Below are 21316 nucleotides of genomic sequence, written 5' to 3'. Positions count from 1 at the left end.
GTCACTTATGGATTCACTTTTTAAACCGTGTTTATGGAAGACAATCTTACTCGGGTACGAGTGATCTCCGAAGAAAGAAGAAGCCTTTTACATGGCTGGGATGGGGGATTGTACCCTGAGCCTATTTTCACCTGGAAGGCAGGGAAGCCCAGAGGGAGGGTGAGAGGGAAACATTAAAATGGATGAAGTGATGATGGAAAGATAAATGAGGGGAAGCCCTCTGCAGCCAACCAGTTTGGATCAGGAGTGACTTGTCCTTACGCTAGCAGCCTGCCACAGAGGGAGTGAACATGAAGTGGCAAAGATGGGTGGGGTGGTCACTGGTCCTGCCCACTACTGGCAGGTCCCTGACAGATTACTCCTGAGAGAATGCAGCCCTCAACGGAAAAAAGGTTCCCCACCCCTGGCTATGATTTGTAAAGACAACAACAACAAAGAGCTGTTCCCTAGGCACCAGACAATTAGCATGGATATATGTCAAATGCCTTTTACATTTTTGATATAATTTGCATGGGACCAGACAGACATCATAATATGCAGCCTTTGTACAGTGGTTTCAAGTGTTCGAAGCATTTCACGTGCATTATCTAGTTGTCGCAATCCTAACAACAACTCAGTAAGGCAGGCTGGTATTATTATCCTCCGTTTCGCTGTTGGGTTTGGGGAGGGTGAATGAAGCAGAGAAGAGAGAGAGGGTGTGCTCAGCAACTCTGTACACAGATTTCTGATTTGGGAAATTGTACGATGTGGTTTCAGCATACAGTTCTGCTTTAGAAACAGCATTAAAAAGGGAAGTTCTGAGCCTGGCCTTCACCCACTAAACCACAGTGTCATAACTGGTGAAGTAAGATTCAGCCACAGAATGAGGAGGCAGGGGAACTCATCTTGTCCTTCAACTCAGCCCTGGATTGAGATCTTCCCTCAAACACTTGTGTCAAGTCAAGACATGTTCTTATTGCTCAGAGAAACACCTGACAGGAATAGATAAAGAGATGCGTTCTTATTAATGGTGTTTAAACGAGTGCTTACTCCCATAAAGACTCAGAGACCCTTGGCAGATGCTTGCAGGATATGTTCTGGCTGGCAATTGGCAGCTGGCCACGGAGAAGCATTGTGTACAGAAGCTGAAAGATTTACAGAACAGCTAATAAATATCAAGCATCTGCGAGAGTCAAACAGACCTTGAGGATCCATATGGTTCTAAGGCTGTGTCAGGAGATAATTCACTTCCCCCAGGCCTTGACCCTTGCCTTACTGAAGAAAGGGGTAAAGTCTGCAGTTAATGATGCTATCTGTATATATGCCAACTCAGAAATAAGCCCCAATGGACATAAGAAGAATTTTGCTGCATCGGGCAGTGTCCCATCTAGTCTAGCATCTGATTCTCACATTGGCCAACTAGTTGCCTATAGGAAGCCCACACACAGAAACTGAGGGCAGCATGCCAGCAATATGTTCAAAGGCACCCTGACTCTGAAAGCACAAGTTGAACACTCCCATCAGTAGTAGTCACCAGTAGCCTTATTTACTTGACTTGTATGAGGGCAGTGCAAGAAGAAAGAAGAAAAGCCCGGTGGTTACAGTCTGTGAGGTCGTTTCTCACTTGCATGGTGTGGAGACAATTGCTCCAAACAGGGTCCTTCAAATTTTGGGTGTGCCTTCAGCATTCGGCAATTGGTGGAAATAGACAGATTGTTACTTTTTAAGATGTCTGAAACTAAATGGCTAGTCTGTGCTCAGGTGAGGAACAAACAGAAGTGGCAGTGTGGCAATAAATGTAACCCACTGAAACAATACATCATATTTGTAATTCAAACATGAATTGCCATCCCAGCAACTTGCCTAGTACTAATTTGCTTTGAAAATACCGGATGTAGCCTGATATTAATATTAGATACACCTATAATAATTATAAGGCAGCTGGGGCACTTAAAACTCACCTATTTTTAAACTAGAAAGCATCTTCAGTAGAGCTTCCTTGTGGTTTAGTTTGGTGTAATTTCTAAAGAAGATGTTCCATTCTTCTACAGATTTATTAGTGAAATGACCTTCCCAAGTTTCCATTAGACAGTAGGTGCTGCTGTGATTTCAAATGAAATAGATCCCCATATCTGTAGCATTCAGGATTAATGGAGCAGCCTCACGTCAGCCCTGGCAAAAGGTTGAAGACTCATCACCGTTCCCTGGCAACACAGAACTAAGAAGCTCTAAGTCTAAGGAATGTTAACAATGCTTATCCATTGTAATAACCCTTCTCTCAGCCCTCCAGATTTCCTGCTTTCATACCTGTTTCCCTTGGGTGAAAATCACAATTCTCGGAGTGACTTAGTAGAGACTTTTCTTTCAGTTTCCCAAGGAAATAAATTATAATGTTCCTCCTATTTTTATACATATTGTGTGGAGCAAATCTGTTCTTTAAACTACAGGCAGACATTTAATTATATTAATATATGAGGATAGAAAGATCAATACTAGAACTGAAAGATATATGCAATTAATGAATCAGTGAGTCACTCCTATTCTTTGTAGATTATGTTTGCTCAGATTTTAACTAGTGTTATTACCTGGTAGGTATGCAAGGGTGATTTACAACTAAATCACACTTGGAGACGACCCACTGAAATTGATAGACAAGTTAGCTGTATATCTTGATAGGTTAATTTGTGAACAATGAATTATTTGTCTTCATTACCGAGTTAAAGAAAACTATTATCTTCATTAAGTATTATTGAATTATTGAATGGAACGGGATCCAGTAGAAATAGCTATAGCAAGGAATAATCAAGAATGAAAATTGACACTTAAAAATCTGATGCAATTAAATTCACTGCATTGGTTTAATTCCAAACCATGCTGTCCTTTACAAAATGTCACCCACTGTGGCACAGTTCATTCATAAGTAGACATTAACTAGCAACAACAAAACTGTAGAAAGCCAATCAGCACAATATTAGATGCAATTAAGGAATGAAACATTTTGCTCCTATTTCCAACAAAAAAGTTATAATGGAGACAGATGGCACTGTGTCTAATCAATAACAACCCTCTAAAGAAACCTAAACAAATTAGAATGCATTTTTAAACCAACTGAATGAAATCAAAACCACCCACAGGTTTCATCTTCAGTGTGCTAGCATGGGGAAAATGATAAAATAAGCAAACAGGAAAAAATGCAAACATGAATGGGCTGATAAGGTAGCATTTGTTTTTGGTAAAAGTCATAGATTCCACACGATTGGAATTCGAGCAGTATGTTTAAGTTTGGTGGGGAGGAGATGGTTTTTAGTGAAATCAGAGAACGATCAGAGGTACAAGTAGAACTTTTTGTGAACTCAATAACCAAATGTTGACCAGATCAACATAATGTTTTTCACCACCCATGAACCACTGGGAGAGAGTCATGTAGTGTACATGCACTTTATAAGAGCAATGGAAGTGTGGTGGTGATAGGCAAACAACTCCTGGCAGATGTGTTGAGACACAGAGTTTGGGTTATCAGGATCAGATCCTTAGGGGTAGGATTATAGTCTGGAGAGTCATGATGCAGCAATCTAGATTGCGTGGATCAGCTAAGAACCCCATATACATAATGCCCTGAGCTCCAAATGCATTTTTTAAAAAATCAGTTTCTTTTAAAAAATAATGTGTAACTGTTATAACAGTACAGTACAAAAGATATGCAATTGTGCACGGTTAAATTACAGATAGTCAGTAAGTTGTAGAAATTAGAAAAGTAAGAAAGTCTACGGTAGAGCATGAGATTCCTGAATCGCAAGGGTTGGGACTAGACAATCCCTTCCAAATGTACAATTCTATGATCCTATGAAATCTCCTCACAGCCAAAAAGCTGAGCGGGTGATCTTTACTGAGTTGTTTTGAGGCTAAAACAAGGGGAGGAAGAACCATATGCACTGCTTTGCATTGCTTGGAGGAAAGGGGGGGTTTATATGAGAGAGAATAAATATGGAAGTTATTAATTTCTGGGGACACTGTAGCCTCTTCTCTCAGATCCATGTCAAGGTACAATTAGGATAATTTGCTAGCGAATTGTATGGAAACCATAAAAATGGATCCCAGAACCTTGAGATTATAACTGCTGTACTGTTGCTGAAGGCTTCCCCCACCCTAAGGAAACCAAGTCATGGGTGTATTTTGTTTTAGGAACATAGGAAGTTCCCTTATCCGGGGTCAACCCATTGGCATGTAACATACTGTATTTTTCGCTCTATAGGACGCACCCGACCATAGGACGCACCTTGCATTGGAGGGGGAGAACAAGAAAAAAAATTCTCCCCCTCTCTGCTCAGCGCCCCTTCAGTGAAGCGGCAGGAGAAACAGAGCCCCTTCCGTTTCTCCTCCCGCTTTGATGAAGGGGCGCTGTGCAGCTCTCCCTCTCTGCTGAAGCCGGGAGAGTCTGGAGCCCGAAGACTTTGGAGCGCAGCATGAGGTCCCGCTGCGCTCCAAAGGCTTCAGGCGGCTATCCCTGAAGCCTGGAGAGCAAGAGGGGTCGGTGCGCACCAACCCCTCTCACTCTCCAGGCTTCAGCGAAAGCAACGTGTAGCCTCCGGAGCGCGGAGCGAGCGCTCCCTCTGCGCTTTGGAGGCTTCGCGTTGCTATCGCTGAAGCCAAGGAGCCTGCATTCGCTCCATAGGACGCACACACATTTCCCCTTAATTTTTGGAGGGGAAAAAGTGCGTCCTATAGAGCGAAAAATGCAGTAGATGCTCTACCACTGAGTTATGGTTCTTCCCTGGAGAGGTGGCCCACGCTCCTGAGGCTGATACATACTTTATTTAAAATCAGAAAATGACAAGTGCACTGAATCCACACATTCCCAGCAAATGAAGGAATGAGAAAACTCTGAGGGCACACGGGCAAGTTTCATATCACACGCCTGATAATCACAAGGACCTCATTGTTCTTGGGTTGTGCTTTAATGAGTAGCGCTCATTGCTTGCCTCTTTTCTATTCCTCCTCTAAATGATATTTTATTTCTGCATGGCTGATAAAATACAAAGATGGGGGCACGATTTCACGGTTTGCGTGAGATGCAATTAGCTACAAATGTCAAGAAGATAGTACAACTTTATTCATCCCGGTTCATTTAATGAAAGTAATTAGAAGTTTTAAGGACTGCAAGTATCTGTGTCAAAAGTGGCACGAAATGCCATAATAGAAGTGGATAGATGAAAATGTGATGTGGCAAGTGAAATGAATCTCGCCATCTGGAGGGAATGATTTACCTCCGTGATAATTTAATGGAAATATGCACACCCATGCTCTGTCTCAAGAGACTAGTCGCATGAAACACCTTGTTGTGCATGACAATCTCTAGATCAGGATCCCATTGTGCAAAAGGCTTTCCCTTGTGAGCTGGGATGTCTAATAATAATAATAATAATAATAATAATAATAATAATAATAATAATAATTTATTATTTATACCCCGCCCATCTGGCTGGGCTTCCCCAGCCACTCTGGGCGGCTTCCAAAAGAATATTAAAATACTGTGATACATCAAACATTAAAAGCTTCCCTAAACAGGGCTGCCTTCAGATGTCTTCTAAAAGTCTGGTAGTTGTTCACTTTGACATCTGGTGGGAGGGCGTTCCACGGGGCGGGTGCCACTACCGAGAAGGCCCTCTGCCTGGTCCCCTGTAACTTGGCCTCTCGCAGTGAGGGAACCGCCAGAAGGCCCTCGGTGCTGGACCTCAGTGTCCGGGCCGAACGATGGGGGTGGAGACGCTCCTTCAGGTATACTGGACTGAGGCCATTTAGGACTTTAAAGGTCAGCACCAACACTTTGAATTGTGCTCGGAAACGTACTGTACCATACCTCAGCTTCCTCCTGAACCCCCAAAATCTGTTCTAGAAAAATCTGTTTAGGGAAATTTTTAATATTTAATGCTGTATTGTTTTTAACACTCGATTGGGAGCCACCCAGAGTGGCTGGGGAAACTCAGCCACATGGGTGGGGTATAAATAATAAAGTATTATTATTATTATTATTAAGCCTCCGGAGAGATTTTTGTGACTACAGGGAGGAGGTGAGAAGCTGAAAGGCCAGTCGAACAAGCATATATCCTTTGCTTAATCTGAACGATGTCACTGGATGCTACCCAATGTATTTCCCCCACCCTGATTTATAATCAGCAATTGGAAAGGCAGGATGCAATCTATGAATAAATAAATAAATGCGTCAGACCTTAATGTGATTCACTTCCTGGCCTCACAAGATGGAGATCAATGTACCTTTACATCTAGAATTGATTTATTTATTTATCTAAGTCAACTGTTTTCTACTCTGCTAAATGCTGGAGTGGGTGTTGGCGGTTCTGAACTGCTGAATGACCCCTTTCAGCACAGGAAAGGAAACAGGGACACCACGCAGGGCCCCGCAACAAAATACAGCAATGTGTTGCAAAAAGTTATATGGGCACGTGGCTGGAAGAACACACACACACTGAAATCAAAGACTCGAGTTCCTGCTCTAACGTGGGTCTTAGCTTCATGTGCAAAAAATAGTGCTCGAAGATTAATAACAGCAACCTGTATTCATGCAACTCGGTGCAGCATAAGGCTTTTGTATTCAACAGAGTCCTTGTCTTGGGAGGAAGGGACAGCTTACCGTATTTTTCGCTCTATAAGACGCACTTTCCCCCTCCTAAAAAGTAAGGGGAAATGTGCGTGTGTCTTATGGAGCAAATGCAGGCGGAAGGCTCTGCTCAGCGCTCCCTTTAAGGGCTCTGCTCAGCACTGCCCTTCTCCCTCCTCGGGGAAAAGCCCCCAAGTGCCGCACACACACTCCACGAGCTCTTTAAAGGGAGCGTGACTCTTGGGGGAGACTTAGCCGTGTGGAGCCTCTCCCAGGCAGGGGATAAAGGCTCCCCTTGCCCGGGAAAGGCTGCGTGCGGCTATCCCATAAGCCATGACAACAAGCGGGATCGCTGTGCAGCGATCCCGCTTGCTGTCCTGGCTTATGGAATTCAGATTTCCCCCCCTTGTTTTCTTCTTCCAAAAACTAGGTGCGCCTTATGGTCTGGTGAATCTTATAGAGCGAAAAATACGGTAAGTAACTTGGCGTTTGCTGCAACCTGAGAGCTAAGGGAGGTTTCTGACTGGGAATCCAAACCAGACTCAGCCCCACCTCTGACCTGTAATATTCACAATCGGCTACATTGCAGGGCTGTCATAAGCAAGTCTCTCTCTCTCAGCATAGCTCCCCAGTCTGCAATAGGAAAACAACCCGTGAATAACACTGCAGGGTTGCTGCATGCAACTTTCATAGCTCAACCTGCAGTGCAGGGATAAAAGGGATTACACAGTGCATTTGACCTCAGCTAGCCCCACCTATCAGCAGTTCAGCATCATTTAGAAGCCTCCTGGGTCGCTGTGGCCACAACATCCTCACCTGTCACCTCTACCCAGTTGATTCCCTTTCCTATCTTGCCCATTTTCTTTTCCAAATAAAAGCTACATTAAAAAAAAAAATCTGCACTCATTACTGAACTTTGGAAATACAGTGGTACCTCGGGTTACATACGCTTCAGGTTACACACTCCGCTAACCCAGAAATAGCGCTTCAGGTTAAAAACTTTGCTTCAGGATGAGAACAGTAATCGGGCTCCAGCGGTGCGGCAGCAGCGGGAGGCCCCATTAGCTAAAGTGGTGCTTCAGGTTAAGAACAGTTTCAGGTTAAGACCAGACCTCCGGAATGAATTAAGTACTTAACCCGAGGTACCACTGTAGAGGGATTTATGACTTGCATTACGCTCTGCAGAAAAATGTTTCAGTGTGAACTAAATACATGACCTAAACACCAGGTGCCTTATTCATTTGTTCTACATATCTATTAGCATTTAAACATTACCAGGTTAAAAGCACAATCTGATACACTCCTGCTCAGAAGTAAGCCCTGTTGAGTTCAAGGGGACTGGACTCCCCTTGAATATTGGGGAGTGAATATTGGATTGTAGTCTTAGCCCTCCTGTTAAAACTCCTTTTTTGGGGGAAAAAATATAATTTCTCATTCATAGAAACCAAGACATTTTGTTAGCAAACTAATTCCAAGCATTCATCCATCATACTTTAAGGAATGTTTGTTTATTCCTCTGGGCAACTCAAGAGAAATTAAAACAAATATTTTGGTAGCCTTTGTATTTCAATAATTCAAAGCAATATTGTATTGAATAAACATTCTTTGCCTATAGGCATTACTAAACTGCTGACATCACTGGCTCTTCATATTTGCTGAGTCACATACTAATCCTGTTGGGAGAAAAGTAATAAAAACTTAACATGCACTCCCTTGCATAACAACTCCATTTATCATACAAGGCTGAAATCCGGGGAGTAACCACTGTTGAACACTGTAGGACTTACTTCTTAGTAAACTGCGCAAGACTGCATTGCACAATGGCATTCTGGAAGGGCAAACGTCTGTAACATATCTTTGTCCCTTGACTGCTGAGAAAAACGATTCTGGTTTGCACATTCTTTTTTCTTACCTTACAGTTATATGCTTGAAATCTTCTAAATTAAAATTCGGCTGCTTAATTTGTCACTTGTAGCCATGGGTGAGAGAAGCTGAACGCATTCATGGGAGCGTTCGCTGCTCAGCTTTCTTTGATCACTTGTGCTGCTGAAAAGGCCAGTCACTTTTCAGCTTAAATGCATGCTTCTGTACTGCCACCATTTTCGCATATACTATAGCAAATACAGGTTGCACAGTTAAAAGTTCATTTGGTGCTTTGTGCAACAAACCCACTCCTCTCCACCCCAGTTGGACTTTATGCAGTAAGGAAAGTGATGTGAAAATGCACTGGAAACTGAGAGATAACAATTGGATAACCTCCTCACAAACAGATCAGGATGAATGCTCAATGTTGCCATTTCAGCTTGCACACCAGCTATTAATATTGCTATTATTTACTGTATTTATAACCCACCATTTAACACAAAATTCCCAGGTTTGCTACAAAAATCAGCAACTCACAACCCTGACTTCGTGGCATTCATTGAGATGGCAGGGCACAATTTAATTACTAAATTGCAAGAGCACAAATGAGTTCAACTTTTTTTCAGCGACTTATAAAAACAGGGCTGTTCAGAATGACCAAACACGTTGACCTACCTTCCTAGTCCAATCAGTTTGCTTCTGTTCTTTGCATATTGATAATCTGTTTTTGGGATGATTGAATGCCCCATGTTGGGCTGCCTTGGAAAAGAGTTCAGAAGTTTCAGTTGCTGAAGCTTGATTGTTTGGCAGTACAGTGGTACCTCAGGTTAAGTACTTAATTTGTTCTGGAGGTCCGTTCTTAACCTGAAACTGTTCTTAACCTGAAGCACCACTTTAGCTAATGGGGCCTCCCACTGCCGCTGCGCCACCGGAGCACGATTTCTGTACTCATCCTGAAGCAAAGTTCTTAACCTGAAGCACTATTTCTGGGTTAGCAGAGTCTGTAACCTGAAGCGTATGTAACCTGAAGCGTATGTAGCCCGAGGTACCACTGTACAGGGAACCATGAGTCCATTAGTGTTTCTATATGAGCCTTTACTGGGCGGGTTTTGGTTTGATTTTTGCAGAATTATGTATTCTCATTTTGTATTTTTCTGTTGGAAACCTCCCTGGAATCTTCGGATGAAGGGTGGCATACAAACCTTTAAGCAACAAAGAATAAAAATAATAAATTGACCCGAACCAGAAGGGCTCTTCGTATATTAGCAAATACACTTTGAATGTGTATTTTGCATGCTGCCACGATGGCTTTGTCCAGTAACTATACAGAATGTAACCACACCAAAACCTAAAACAAGGATGATGATGATGATGATAAAATTGATGGGTTCCTTTAATGGCCTGTCAATAGTTTGCTCCTCATGTTTTGGAATAAGAATTGCTGCCCAATCCTTTATTATTGTCTGCTCAAGCTTCTTTCCAAGGATGATGATGAATTATTGCATTTATATCACGCTTTCCCCCTCCATATTCCATAAGTTTTTGTATCCATTCTTCTTTTGCCAGGACAACTACTGTAGCCTTATGAGGCTTTGCCCTCGGGTGGGAAAAATATTGCGCCTGGGAAAGGGAAGTGGGAGTCAACAGACACTCAAGGAAGAGTTTTGGAGAAAAGGCTTTTATTTCTACCATCCATGAACTGGTAGAAGGAGCAAGTGTGATAAGTCACAAAAAGCATGCACGAAATTCACAGTCATGTGCACAAGCATATATACCCCTTTCCAGTTCCCTCCTCCTTTCTCTGCCTCAGGAGTCCTCTGAGCATGAACAGAAAGCTGTCTTGGGACTATTGGGACTCTTGGCACCCTTCCCAGGAAAAGGGTTTCAGAGTGTTCAGATATGTTTCAATCTCTTGTTCTGGCATGGTTCCCAGACAGAAAGCAAGTTGCAATGTGGTTCTTTAGCAAGGCCAGAAGGCATCAGAAGGGCCTGAGAAACAATGGACTGTGTTCCCTACCTTTTTAGTTACAGCAAGCAGAATGTTTCTGATGCTTAGCTAATGCCTTTTAGCTGCTGAGAAAAAATGATTTTGAAAAGCTCTGAGAAGCTTTGAGCCTGCTTTGGTGGGGGGTGACTTCGGGCCTAGGTGAGGTCACCTGTCCTCACCTTCCTTCACTACTTCTTTCCATTTTGGGGTGAGTAACATTCTTGCTGCTGAAGTCACATACATGAATAAAATTGTATGCCGTTTGGATACGTCTGTCCCTATAATTCCCAAAAGGAAAGCTTCTGGGTTGTTGTTTTTTACAAACGTTATTTTAAACATCTTTTCTCATTCATTATATATAATTTCCCAGTAAGCTTTAACCTTGCTATAAAACCATCAAATATGATAAAAAGAACCTTCTTTCTCTTTAAATTTCCAACACTTCTTTGATTTGGATTTAGACATTTTTGCAACTTGTCTTTTCCTTTTTTGCCCCGATGTGTATAATTTTTATTACATTTTCTGTTTTACAATTTAAACTACTCATTTAAACATCATTAAAATATAAATGAATTCTGTTCTTCTCTTTCCATGGTTCATTTTGCATATTATAAATCCCAGCATATTTTACAAAAACTAATTTTTTGCCCATTTACTTGGTGTTCAGTACCATCGATAGTGGCGCCTGCCCTGTGGAACACCCTCCCAGCAGATGTCAAGGCAGTAAGCAACTATTTTACTTTTAAAAGGCAACTGAAGGCAGCCCTGTTCAGGGAAGTTTTTAATGTATGATGCTGTATTGTTTTTAATATTCTGTTGGAAGCCGCTCAGAGTGGCTGGGGAAATCCAGTCAGATGGGCTGGGTATAAATAATAAATTATTATTATTATTATTTCATTTTCTCTTCCACATGCAAGGAATTATTTCTAAAAGGAAGTGCTTTGCCTCTTTAAATTTGAATAGCTGCTGGTAGCAATTCAGAGGGGCTCTCTGCACGTGCTCAGAGGCACCTTTCTTACAAAAAAAACCACCCCAAGACGTAGGGCTACACTGCAGCAGTAAAAGACACCCCCGTGAACCACACGTGTCCGTATCGTTGTATCAGCTGGGCTCGCATAGCGGAAATGAACCAATCGATAGCCGAAGAACTCGTCGCGAATCGGCCGTTGATTGAGTGGCCTCGAGCGGAGAAGGCAAATTCTATAGAGGGGGATAGCTAGAGCGTCTCCAACTTCCTTTTTAACAGCGCTTCGCGGTCTAGGATGGAACTTCCCAATACTTTACCATAGATACGAGGCGGCGCAGAGCGGCCATACAACGGAGCCCGTACGGACCAACGGCCAATAACGAGTTTCCGGTTGTTGGGTTTTTTTCAACCGGAAGTTCAAGCTGCATGCGCTACAGGTTTTCTTTCCCCCCATCCCTGCTCACCTCCCTGGAAAAACGTTCCCCCTTCAGTGGCGGTTGCCCGCTATAAGGGAAAACATCGCCGAGGGCCGAGAGGGAGGAGCGGAAGTGCACCTCACCGCTGGCCGGAAACGGAAGGGAAGGAGAGAAGGAGGCATGTCGGGTGGTGGCGCGCTGGAGGAAGCGGTTTGAGGCGTTGAGACGGTACAGGCAGAGCGAAAGAGGGGGTCTCTTTCCGTGGGTTTTTAGGGGCGGCACCATCGGGCTCTTTAATCTCCTTATACAAGGGACCCCCCCAGGGCCATCTAGTCCAACCCGCTGCAATGCAGGAATCTCGGCTAGGCCGCAGGTGGCCGACCCGGCCTCTGCTTAGAAACCTCCAAGGGAGTTTTGTGCGAGAAGCACAAAAGGGGGTCGCAGTGGGGTGTCCCCTACTTGCATCCACCCACATACATGCTCTTCCCACGCCTCCCCCCCCCCCATCTACTTGGCTCCTCTTCGTAATATTATCCAGCTCCAAGGGAGAGGGAGGCCTTTGTGAGTCCCGCTTCAGCTTTGGGCTCAGTGTTTTCGGGGGGTGGGGGTGGAAGAGAGGTAAATCGGGCGACTCAGTGAAATTTTACAAGGTATCCACACACACACACACGTGTACATACCCTTCTCGCCGAGCCTAGTCGGTGTAGCCAAATCCTGCCCTTGTAGCCTCCCAAAGCATCATTATTATTTATTGAATTTATATACAGTGGTACCTCAGGCTACATACGCTTCAGGTTACAGACTTCGCTAACCCAGAAATAGTGCTTCAGGTTAAGAACTTTGCTCCAGGATGAGAACAGAAATCGTGCTCCGACGGCGCTGCAGCAGCACGAGGCCCCATTAGCTAAAGTGGTGCTTTAGGTTAAGAACAGTTTCAGGTTAAGTACGGACCTCTGGAACGAATTAAGTACTTAACCCGAGGTACCACTGTACCGCCCTATACCCAGACATCTCAGGGCAGTTCACAGCAAAGGTCAACATAAAAACCACAATATATATAATTAAAATAAAAACAACAACCCAATAACACCCGAAAGCAGTGCCCCAGCCCAGTTTTCTTTTACCCCCTTGCTGGCATTTTATTTTATGCAGAGGGAGCTAGGCCAGGAAGGATTTGGTATCTGAGCTAAAAACTTGTGTGGGCGCACATGCTGCCAATAAAAATAAAGTTATGTACAAGCTTTTGAGGAGCAGCTGCAGCCAGTTAATGCATGTTTGTTTTGTTAACTTTCCATCCTGCCTTTCCTCCAAATGGTGCTCAATTTGGCTACCAGAAGTAATGTAAATTAGTAGGATACAATTTGTGGTGCTTTTGCCAACCCTGTGAACTAGGATAGTGTTGAGTAGAAATAGCTAGCATTGTCCACTAATTCTTTTTAAAATTAAATGTTGTAGTCTGGTAAGTCAGCTATGATCTTTAATTTTAAATATGCTGTGTTTTGTTGTACAGAGCCCTCATCATTTAGTGGCTATAGTGTTGGGACTTGGACTGAGGAGACCTGTCTTCTAAAACCTGCTCAGCCACAAAGCTGGCTGGGTAGGCTTGGGCCAGTCACTATATCTCAGGTACACCTGTCTCACATTGTGGTTGCAAGGATAAAATCAGATAACTCAATGTAAGCTGCTTTCAGGGGTTTTGTTTTTATAGAAAGTACGCTAAATAAATTCTTGGTTTTGTTTTTTTCCAGGTCAGCTTGACAGAAATTAAAAGATGGATATCCGACCAAACCACACACTGTATATCAATAATGTTAATGACAAAATTAAAAAGGAAGGTATGAAAATAAATTATTCCTTATTCTGAATGCTTAGTCAAGAAGCAGAAAGTTTTTGTAGGAAGTATGCTGCTTCATGCCATCTCTTCACCACCATGAGAGAGGATTGGTCTTTGGTAAATTTTTGTAACTCAGCTTTTCTGAAGAATATTGATAATACACAGAGAGGGGGGAAGAGCATTCAAATATAAATGATTTGTTAGTCATTTTCTCCAGAGTAGTGAATTGTTATCGATATTTTGAAATACCTAGTGATGGCACAAAAATTTCCCATGAGGGGAATTGGCTGGGAGCAGTTAACATTTCAGCAAACAATGGGTAAGAGGTGATGATTGAAAGTATCATATGTCTGGCATGTTGCATTGTCAGACTTTTCTGATTTTAGAGTGAGAAACTTGGCTGACTTCACTGCCCAAGTCATGTGCTGTCTCTGGGAGTGATTGCCCTGACCTTGAAGATGCTGTGGTGTCTTAGAAACAGATACAAGTATAATTCTCCTTTTCTTCCTTCCCTTAACAGAACTGAAAAGATCTCTGTATGCACTGTTTTCTCAGTTTGGGCACGTAGTGGACATTGTGGCACTAAAGACGATGAAGATGAGAGGACAGGCCTTTGTTATATTTAAAGAACTTGGCTCCTCCACCAATGCCCTGAGACAGTTGCAAGGATTTCCATTTTATGGTAAACCAATGGTGAGTTTTATATTTTACTGCAAAACATGATAAGAGAACAATGTGGTTGGGGAATCTGGTGGTTTCTCTGCCTAGAGCAATAGGTAGTATATTTAAAGTTTTTGGTCTGTTCACTAGACTCTTTAAACACAAAGGGAGGAATTCAGCACCCCACTATGCTGATCATTCTCTCAGGGCAAGTGATTTGGCTTGTCAGATGGGATGTTCTTCTTTCACCTCTCTGCACTGTTCCTGAGCCTATTTAAGGGGGCGGAGAGAGGGGAAGCTGCATTGCACAAGTGTACGTCCTTCAGGGCTTCTGCTGGCAGGACTCTCGTACCTACGGGACCCTCATACCTGCAGGACCGCCTCTCCTGGTATGCCCCACGGAGGACCTTACGGCCCGCGAATAATATTTTGGAGGTCCTGAGCCTCAATGAGATTACACTGGCCTCGACCAGGGCCAAGGCCTTTTTGGCCGTGGCCCCAGCCTGGTGGAACACTTTGTCACAAGAGACCAGGGCCCTGCAGGATTTGACATCTTTCCGCAGGGCCTGCAAGACGGAGCTGTTCCGCCAGGCCTTTGGTCGGGCTTCAGTCTGACTCCCCCCTCCCCTTTCATAAGAACATGCATGAAAGTGGCCTCCCAATTTTTCTCACAGGCCCATATAAGTTCAGCACAAACAGTGAGCATTTAAGGTCCCCAACCCTAATCTGCGGGTTGCCATCTGATTGGATTTTATTCTGATCCTGATCTGATTTTAGGGTGTATTTTAATTGATTTTTTGATTTTATGTTAATGTGTTATACATCTGGTGTTAGCTGCTCTGAGCCCCGTTTTGGCTGGGGAGGGCGGGGTATAAATAACAAGCTATGATGATGATGATGAAATTCTATCCTGTCAGTTCATAAGGCCCTTCATTGGAAACTCACCATACCAACTATAGGCAAACAAATAATTTAAAGCTTTCTCTTGGGAGAAACCTGTTGTCTTTCCAGTGCAGATCAGATCAATGCTACAATTCTAAAAACACTTACTAGGGAGTAAAATCAGTAAGACTTCTAAGTAAGCATGTTCAGGTTTCTTCTGTAAATAAGTTTCAGTTCCTCGTTATAAGACTGCTAATTTAATGTAACTGTCAAAAGCTCTCTTTTGATTAAAATATAGCCAGTGAAGTGTGTTAGGAACACCTTGATCAACTCATTCGAAATATATTTATGGATAGCTTCTAATCAACTTTGGAAAATGTCCAAGAATTGAACAGAAGTAAATGTCTTAAGGGCTCTGTTCTAAAAACATGGCTAAAGACCTGAATCTTCTGTAAGAAAATCCTATTTTTTAGTTTGTATTTTTAAAATCTTTATGCATTCCACGTTGATACAAATTCATTGTGAAAACCAAGTATTTTGTGGCTGTTCTTCCCTACCCTGGACAATATATAATGTTTTCTTTGGAGATGCACCTTGTTTCTGGCTAGGGTGGCATGTAATGGCATGGTGGTGCCATCTCTGGCAGTGTGCCCAACAGGCTTGCAGCACTATATGTAACTCATGCTCTGGGTTGGACTCCAGTTGCCAATACATAACACTGCCTTAGCTTTTCAAACAGTTCATTAGCTGGATACTCTGTGACCTTCAACCCACTCCCCTTTATTCCTTGTCTGTTCCAAAATATCAGGCTCAAATTCACAGCTTTGATGCCTAATGCAGCATTCTAATTTCAACAGCGCATCCAGTATGCAAAAACAGATTCCGATGTGATTTCTAAAATGCGTGGTACGTTTGCTGATAAAGAGAAGAGGAAAGAGAAGAAGAAGATCAAGTCCTTGGAACAGTCTGCTAATGCTGCAAAGAAGCCAAATCAGGTAAGTGAGTTTGTCCAGATCTCATTGCCGTTGGTCAAAGAATAAGCCTCTTTCTTTAACATTTGCCTATAACATTAACAAATGGTAGGGTACATGTGTTGGGAGACATGTAGAACAGAACTATGCGTTATGTAAGCTGAGTCAAGCCTCGGTTTCAAAACAATACACATAAAAACCAACAGTTGCTTAACCTGAGAGTAAGATCAGCTGGACTTGCTTCTGAGGAAACAGAAATTTGATTGTGAAATTGAGCCTGACAGTTGTTGGTTTTTTTACTAGCTTTATGCGGTTAGCAGTTAACAAAAAATGTACTTTTCCCTAGCAAAATGACTGATCCTTTTTGAGCTAAGAATATTTTACCTACCAGGTGATATTGCTGCCACATGTAGAATAAAAAAATCTCCCAGATTTGTTCTGCTTGGGTATCATGGGCGCTGTTATTGTGAGAAGAAAATTATTTGAGGAATCCAGGACTTTTGTTTACTTTGCAGAGCTGTTTGGAATTGTTGTCTTTGAGCATTTTATATTTCCTTCCAGCTATCCTGTCCATCTTTTGTTTTGCAAAAAAACAAGACTGTGGAGTTGTTGGGAGGGAATAGGAGGGCAAAGTCACTTGTATGTGCTGGTGAATAAGGAGGCAGCTCTGTGTGTGTGTGTGTGTGTGTGTGTGTGTGTGTGTGTGTGTCTTTGCTACCAGCAACTGTTGGCAAAACCACAAGTGGCAAGGCTCCCTCGTCCAGTAAAGCGAGATGTGCGCTGCAATCCCATAGTCATCCGTGACTGGACTTAACAGTCAGGGGTCCCTTTATCTTTAACTCTTAAAAACATAAGCCCATGTAAGTATTTTTTTCTATTTAAAAAATGAGCCTCTAGCAACTCTGTAGGGTAAATTATAATATACGTGGGTTTTTAATACTGACTTCAGGTCTTGAAGCATAATTTAAAAACAAAAAATCTTTTTATTTCTCAATAGGGAGCAAACCAGAATTCAGCAAATTCCCAAGCAAACTCGCAGAATCAACAGGTAATCCTTAACATCCTTTGCACTGGAAGTACACCAATTTCAGATCACCACGTTGGTCTTTTTAGAGCTACATATTTTGTACAAATACATTCATTTTGGAAGCAACATGCTTTATTCATATATGACCAGCTTCTGTAAATGATTAATTAGCAGTCGGTAAGTGTTATCTGCTAGTATTTGCTTAGAGGGACTGTAAATATATAACTGTACCTCCATTTATTGTAGAAAAAGCAAACTGTGTCCAAAATCTGTAATTTAATACTATCATTCTAATCGTGCCAAGTCCTTATTAGGATAATAGAGATTATAGCACACCACAAACTGAATACTTGGTATGTGAGGGTTTTGTTTTTAAAGGTACTACTGGGCTGACAGCTGTTGAATGCCTGAAGTGCCAACTACCTGGACCTTTTGCAGGAGAGATGTTGTGGAGTATACTATCTAGCCGTATTCTTAACTGAAAATGCTCAGAATAGCTGCCTGATTGTATTTGATTCCTTAGCTAACCTTAAAACCTGTGAAATGCAGAAGCAAACAAACAACTTGAGGCTGTTTACGTCCACCCCAATTCTCTTATGTCAAATGAAGAATTGGCAGCTTCTTGGGTTAACGTCAATGAGTTATGCCAAAATAGCTACTGTTAACATTTATAAATATTAAAGCAAATGTGGTTTTGGCGTACCATAGCACATTATTTGCTGCTTCCTTTACAGGTGCCTGATAATCCACCGAACTATATACTTTTCCTCAACAACTTGCCAGAAGAGACCAATGAAATGATGTTGTCAATGCTGTTCAATCAGTAAGTTCATCTAGATACATAGATATATATAGTTCTACAATCCTTTACACCTGCATTTGAGACTCAGCAAAATTAGTGGGAATTTTTGTAGTAAACTGCACAGGATTGGGCTGTTAAGAGTTTCATCTTCTGTAGAAACTTTCAAGAACCCAGTGGTGAGATACGTGGTCTTCTAACCTTCTGTCATTTGCAATAGATTCCACCATTTGAACTCAAAGAATGATGTCTGGTTCTATGCAACTATGTTTTTGCAGTTTGGATGGGCTGAGATAATGGAGCCTTCAGTGCAGGCTGTGGAGGGCTATAGAGATCCAAGACTCTTTAGAAACACACCTTCTTACAAGCTGCCATTTATATGCACCCAGAGAACAAAAATTCATTGTTATTGTCAGATGTGACTTAAGAATTTGCCTCTTTGGTTATGTTCAAGCTGAATGAATTCAGTTTTTTGGCCTCTGGTGGCAAAGACATTTCAAATAACAAATAAGTGGCTGTTCATGCAACTTTCTCCTTCCTAAACATTTCCTAAACATTTCATGCTGCCTCTTGGATTAGCTGCTGATTTAAATTTACATTTATGAGTAAGAAAGGCAGAACAGTCAATGGATTTCTAAAAATAAAACTGGGATGCTGGTAATGAGCCATGTTTGAGGGACAAGGAAAGACAATATCAATAACCTGTCTCGGATTTAGTGCAGGATGTCTGTGTTTATAGTCTGACTCGACATAAGTTTTAGAAACAGTAGCCATGCAAACTGAAATACGTTGCATTTAAGGTATAGAAATATTTGGCAAAACATAAATACCCATACATTGTATACTTGGGTAAGTGTACATCATGTGACTTCTAAGTTAGTCATTCTAGTAAATTATGCTTTGTCAAAGCTGGATAGAGATTGTGTTGAATTAGCTCTGTAGGAGAAGGTTTGGAAACAGAAGAACAAATCCATTCTGGGAATCGTATTTGTTGAATGGAAATTAACTGAAAAATAGTTTGGCACAAAGTGGCCTTCATAAAATGAAAAACATTGTCTGATGTCTGTAATGCCTGCATTTCAGCTGCTCTGTTTTTCCATTGTGTTACAAGTATGTTCCTGGCATCTTTGGTATGTTTTACTTGGCAAATTCAGCCTATGGCTTTCAGCTTTATTTTCAACGGTGAATTTCAATTTTATAAACTTTTTTGGTTGAAGAATAAGAACAGCCTGTAACCTGCAAAATCAAAGCATGTCATCTTGTTTAAATTTTTATCTCTTAAGGTTCCCTGGTTTCAAAGAGGTGCGCCTGGTGCCCGGGAGACACGACATCGCATTTGTGGAGTTTGAAAATGATGGGCAGGCTGGAGCTGCTCGCGATGCCCTCCAAGGATTTAAAATTACCCCTTCGCATGCAATGAAAATCACTTATGCCAAGAAGTGATGGAAGGAAACTAGGATCCCTGAAGGACTTGCTCAGTTTGGTTTTTCTTTCCCCCTACATGCTGTAGGGTAATTTGGATTGACTGAAGTGTGGTTCCTTGAATTTAAGGAAAACATCTGGTATGGCGTTGTTGGGAGTTAGTCGGTACAAGTATGTAAGGATTCTAAACACATTCAAGGAATGCCAGCTAAAAAGCTGGAAGCTGTAAAATTTGGTTGTTGTACATAAGTCCGTTTTGTATACTGTGACTAGAGGGGCTCCTTCACAGTAAAGTTACCTGTTCAGAAATAAAGGTGCATTTTCTCTCTTGAAACAGTAATCTAAGGTGTACTTGTGTTTCATCAAAAGCAATAGTTTTTAGGGACTGGAAATGTACTTGGAAATGCTAATGATTTGAAATACATGCTCATTCCATGAGAAGTTCTTTTGCTACCCCAAAACCTGCTCTGGAGGGCTGGGGGAACCCGAAAAACAGATTTGGGAGGAGGGGCACAAGGGAGAAGAGTGAGGCGGTGCTCACTTGTGTCAGTGGGATTTCTTCCTTAGATACAACTCCAGATGTCCTGGTGAAGATACAGATAACTTTCTATATTTTGAAAGAGTTGTCAACAATCTTGGATGAGCTGCTTGTGAAAATAATACTGTCAGGGATGGGATCTGTCTAGAGTAGACAATGCAATATAGATTATTTGGAAAGACGTATTGGATAAATACAGTCGTACCTTGGAAGTCGAACGGAATCTGTTCCAGAAGTCCGTCCAACTTCCAAAACCAAATAGCAGCTTCTGATTGGCTGCAGGAAGCGCCTGTAGCCAATCAGAAGCTGTGGAAGCCTCCTTGGATGTTTGGTTTCCAAAAGAACATTCGCAAACTGGAACAATCACTTCCGGGTTTGTGGCATTCAGGAGCCAAAATGTCCGAGTTCCAGGGCGTTCAACAACCAATGTATGACTGCATCCAAAATTGGACCAGTATTTTACCATAAAGATGTAAATAAGGAAATACATTCATCAGTAGTCACTGACTTCAGTAGTCTTAGCATCACTATTGAGGGGCGGGGGGCGGGATCTCCCAGGTGATTTGCAGGTGTCCATATGTATACAGTGTCCACCTGAAATATGCAGTAGGTATCACTAAGCCCCTGCAGTAATAGGCAGCTGCTATCCAGACGTTTTCCCAGAATCTGAACAAGCCACACAGTGAGCTGAATGTGAGTACAATATGGTAGTTTCATTTTAGATGAACCCATTATCTGCAGAATGTAATTTAAGAAGTCTACAGTCTGCAGGGGGGTGTCAAACGGGTTTGAGTGCTGAACTCCCTACTCAATAATACGGTCACTGAAATATTGATTCCGTTTGAATTCAGCACCATTGATGCTCCAAAGCATTGTGCTTGTATTCTTCTCTGCTTGATGTTGTGTTCTTGGATACCCAGCTTTTAATTTAGTGTGACCCTGGGTGGTTGGGGTCAGTGGAAACTCTAGACTTATACTAAGCACATCTGGTTCTTAGCCTTGAATATAGTTAAATAACTTGTGTAGAATGGGTGTTGGTCATCACAAGCTCCCCTAAATTCAGGGAAGGGCTGCTTTTCTGTTCTGCCACCTACTTCTTAGCCAAGTCCACCTGCGACTTCAGATGTCCCTGGGAAGCCCTTTGTACAATAACATTTACTGCCAAAGACCAGAAGTTTGCCATAAACTCGTAAAGAAATAATCCCATACCTGTATCCCACTCTTCTACATTTGTAATCTGAGCAGATGACAACACAAAACACACTTGAACCAAACAAATAGAAGGCAGCAGTTCATGATATGTGATGCAGTTAAGGTCAAGCCAGAGGCAACAGCAGATTTAAACATTAAAAGCC

The 21316-nt window shown here is 42.2% G+C and overlaps 2 protein-coding genes across 3 annotated transcripts in view; both read left to right on the top strand.

Annotated features, from left to right (window-relative positions):
- OTOR (otoraplin) overlaps window positions 1-21316 on the top strand; it is a 149898-nt gene that overhangs the window by 121967 nt on the left and 6615 nt on the right. The window lies entirely within an intron of this gene.
- On the top strand, window positions 11845-19763 carry SNRPB2 (small nuclear ribonucleoprotein polypeptide B2). 2 transcript variants are annotated; one of them, XM_081906597.1, is made up of 8 exons: window positions 11845-12056; window positions 13339-13454; window positions 13577-13663; window positions 14183-14355; window positions 16062-16199; window positions 17173-17223; window positions 17937-18025; window positions 19285-19763. In XM_081906597.1, the coding sequence occupies exons 3-8, from the start codon at window positions 13600-13602 to the stop codon at window positions 19442-19444; spliced, it is 675 nt and encodes a 224-aa protein (XP_081762723.1). In that variant the 5' UTR covers window positions 11845-12056; window positions 13339-13454; window positions 13577-13599; the 3' UTR covers window positions 19445-19763. The 2 variants fall into 2 exon arrangements, with proteins under 2 accessions (XP_081762723.1, XP_081762722.1); XM_081906596.1 differs by lacking the exon at window positions 13339-13454 and having other exon boundaries at window positions 11846-12056.

The sequence above is a fragment of the Podarcis melisellensis genome (genome assembly GCF_964234715.1).
Source record: "Podarcis melisellensis genome assembly, chromosome: 3".
Classification (NCBI taxonomy): domain Eukaryota; kingdom Metazoa; phylum Chordata; class Lepidosauria; order Squamata; family Lacertidae; genus Podarcis; species Podarcis melisellensis.
This window is presented reverse-complemented; position numbering and strand designations above follow the sequence as displayed.

Bases quoted from the DNA above. Each gene is read 5' to 3' on its own strand.
- SNRPB2 (XM_081906597.1), top strand. From the start codon at position 13,600: ATGGATATCCGACCAAACCACACACTGTATATCAATAATGTTAATGAC. The intron at 13,664-14,182 runs GTATGAAAATAA...TTCCCTTAACAG, and splicing joins TGACAAAATTAAAAAGGAAG to AACTGAAAAGATCTCTGTAT. The intron at 14,356-16,061 runs GTGAGTTTTATA...TAATTTCAACAG, and splicing joins CATTTTATGGTAAACCAATG to CGCATCCAGTATGCAAAAAC.